Raw genomic sequence first — 3508 nt, 5'->3', positions numbered from 1 at the left:
GTTGATTAGGTGGTGTTGGATGATAGGTTGGACTTGATGATCTTGAAGGTCTCTTCCAACCTGGTCTATTCTATTCTATTCTATTCTATTCTATTCTATTCTATTCTATCCTGTGTTGTAGTTTATATCCATTACTCCTTGTCCTATCACAGGGTGCAAGTGAGCAGAGCCTGTCCCCTGCCTCTTGACCCCCAGCCCTCAGCTATTTATAAACATTGATTAAATCCCCTCTCAGTCTTCTCTTCTCCAGACTGAACAGCCCCAGGGCTCTCAGCCTCTCATAGGGCAGTCCTCTTCATCTAGTGCCACTCTGCTAGCAGCAAGTGCATATCCTGTGTGTTTCCTTTGTTGTCTGCCCTCTACCTACCCAAGTGTCTCACACTGGACTGGTCCTTGCCATCTGGGATGCTTGTTTAATCATGGAGACCATATTGTGGCTGTGAATGATCTGCAACCCCAGGGTGTGGAGGAAGCTTACTTCTTCATCAGCAGGTCCACAAGAAAGGAGGTAAGACTAACATGAACCTGATGGTTAAATGAATCAAGCCAAATGAAAAAGCAAGCTGCTATTTGCATTTCAGATGGCTCCACTCAAGCCACTTTACTCTGGTTTAAGTTGGGCATGAATATCTTCAGTGCTGAATAGCTCCCCAGCATCATTCTGATGTAGCATCTCTTATGAGGACATAGCCTCAAGCTGTGCCAGGGGAGGTTGAGGCTGGAAGTTAGGAAGAAGTTCTTCACAGAAAGAGAGATTGGCCATTGGAATGTGCTGCCCAGGGAGGTGGTGGAGTCACCATCACTGGAGGTGTTTAAGAAGAGACTGGATGAGGCACTCAGTGCCATGGTTTAGTTGATTAGATGGTGTTGGCTGATAGGTTGGACTTGATGATCTCAAAGGTCTTTTCCAACCTGGTCTGGTCTATTCTATTCTATTCTATTCTATTCTATTTCTATTCTATTCTATTCTAATTCTATCCTATCCTACCCTATCCTATCCTACTCTATTCCTGGGCTATTTGGGGAATGCAAGGTCAGCAGTGCTGGTTTTGAGGACTTGACATTGAGTCACAGCAACCCCAGGAGCTACTGCTGGGTGCTGCTAAATGAGAGTTATTTGGTATTTTTTGGCTAAGATCCATGAGTTGCTGTGGTAGGTTGAGAGAGGGCTTAGCTCTCCCTCCTCCACAGAGTAAGAAACCACAACTAGCCCAGTCGAAGAGCAAGCTATATATTTACAAGCATATATGGAAAGCAGGTTATATATAACACAATATATACAGGTATTTGCAATATATGCACAGAAATATACAGCAAAGAGAAATAACACAACAAAAATCCCTCCCTCAGGGAGGGATCCCCTCCTTGGAACCCCCTCTCTCCCCCCCCTACCTCCCTTTTTCCCCAAAAAGGGGTTAGAGAGAGAGAAAGGCAAGTTACTAAGGAAAAGAGTTGTTAGTAAGCTTCAAAAGCCCATGCAGGATTAGTGTTTGCTTATCTGAAGGCCAACTCCAGCAGTTCACAGAGAAGCAGGCAGGGAGAACAGGCTGATCACCCAAACTCCCCCAACTCCCAAACCAAACTGAACTGAGGGAAAAAAAAAATTCCAACTGCTCCACAATTTTGTCTATCCACCAATGAAATTCGTTTAGAATATCAGAATGTTTTGGTTCTAGTACCGAAAACATTTAGCCAATGTCTCAGCACTGCTTGTTCTTAAAGGCACAGTGTCAAACTGTCACAGTTGCAAGCTTTGGGAAAGAAATTATTGCCTCTAGTGAATGTGTAGTTGCTTCTAGTATTTGGGTATTGAGGACAGAGCCCTAGGTTCTTGCTTGCAACTGGTTCTCAAGCACCACCATCTCCTGGTGTGATACCACTTTTTCTGTGGGAAGTTTCTAAGTGGAGCATTAATAGCACTGTGATCTAGTACAGGTTTATAGTGTTTTTCACAGAGTCACACAGAATCACAGGATGTTAGGGATTGGAAGGGACCTGAAAAGATCATCCAGTCCAACCCCCCTGCCAGAGCAGGATCACCTACACCAGATCACACAGGAATGCATCCAGGCAGGTTTTGAATATCTCCAGAGAGGGAGACTCCACAACCCCCCTGGGCAGCCTGTTCCAGTGCTCTGTCACCCTCACAGGGAAAACATTTTTCCTCATGTTTCCATGGAACTTCCTATGCCTCAGCTTCCATCATTGCCCCTTGTCCTGTTGTTGGGCATCACCCAGCAGAGCCTGGCTCCATCCTCTGGGCACTCACCCTTTACATCTTTATAGACATGAATGAGGTCAGCCCTCAGTCTCCTCTCCAAGCTGAAGAGCCCAAGCTCCCTCAGTCTCTCCTCGTAAGGAAGATGTTCCACTCCCTTAATCATCTTTGTGGCTCTGTGCTTGACTCTCTCAAGCAGTTCCCTGAGGTTCTTCTTGAACTGAGGGGCCCAGAACTGGACACAATATTCCATATGCAGCCTCACCAGGGTGGGGTAGAGGGGGAGGAGAGCCTCCCTTGACCCACTAATCCACCCCAGAATGGCACTGGCCTTCTTGGCCACAAGAGCACATTTTTCTCTCAGAAGGATTCACATGTCAGTGTCCAGGTTCTCTGAGCAATACCTGAAGACATCCATATTTGAATTTTGCTGAGAAAAATGATGTTGTGAGAGGCTGTTGGCACCTGAAGAAAAGCAAGCCAGTCTCAGCAAGGAAAAAAATACTCCTTGTTATTAATAGGGCATTTTTAGTAGGTAGTTAAACTACAAGTCAGATAATAGCACAACTGCTGGTATAAAAATGGCTCTCTTTTTCTGTCTGCTTTCCTTCAAGGTGAAACTTACTATATGCAGGATTCCACATTCAGAGATCTTCCACGTGAAAGGCTGCTCATGCTCCTGAACAAAACAACCAACACGACAAACAAACCTCAATGATTCAGTAAGTGCCAAAGTCTAAGGGAAATGATGAGGGACAAGAATGTGATGCATAGAGTATAGAAGTAAAGTTCACCCTCTAGAGCTGCCAGACATCTTTTGCTCAAGCACAAAGAACAGAGAATGTGGATTTCATTTTCATTTGATGTCCCACTGGCTTGTTTTGTGGACATGAACAGTATATGCTTGGCTTCTGTTTCATCTTGGCATGTTACATGAAAAAAACCCAAACCTGAGGGTCAAACCAAACCTTTGCCCTCTGCATGCTGTGTACTGCAGCAGGAAGTATTGATTCATTGGCCTCTTTGCAGTGAGTTACACAGATTTATACTGAACTCCTGACCAGTTAGTGGTATGGAAACCCCCTACATTTGGAAGAAAGCCATGTGGTGCTGTGCAGGGCAGGGAACATGCCTCACTGACTGAATGCCTTCCCCAAGAGAGAGGTTGGACCTGGAGGGTCAATAGTAAACCTGCTTCAGCAGCCTGTGTGTCTTCCAGTCAAGTAAATCCATGTGGAGCCAAGGATGAGGAGAAGAACAGCAACATTCTGTGTTTGACAGTTGCTCTTC

The 3508-nt window shown here is 45.3% G+C and overlaps 1 protein-coding gene across 1 annotated transcript in view; it reads left to right on the top strand.

Moving 5' to 3' along the window:
- The window catches only part of PLEKHS1 (pleckstrin homology domain containing S1), a 25307-nt gene extending 22393 nt beyond the window's left edge, over window positions 1–2914 (top strand). The window contains exons 12-13 of the mRNA XM_054163579.1: window positions 373–508; window positions 2833–2914. Of these exons, the coding sequence (XP_054019554.1) occupies window positions 373–508; window positions 2833–2901 (205 nt within the window). The 3' untranslated portion in view covers window positions 2902–2914. The remainder of the gene's footprint in view (window positions 1–372; window positions 509–2832) is intronic.
- Window positions 2915–3508: the final 594 nt, after the last annotated feature.

This window comes from Dryobates pubescens, chromosome 8 (genome assembly GCF_014839835.1).
Source record: "Dryobates pubescens isolate bDryPub1 chromosome 8, bDryPub1.pri, whole genome shotgun sequence".
Lineage (NCBI taxonomy): Eukaryota > Metazoa > Chordata > Aves > Piciformes > Picidae > Dryobates > Dryobates pubescens.
Note: the sequence above shows the minus strand (reverse complement) of the source record. Positions and strands in the feature narration are given on the sequence as shown.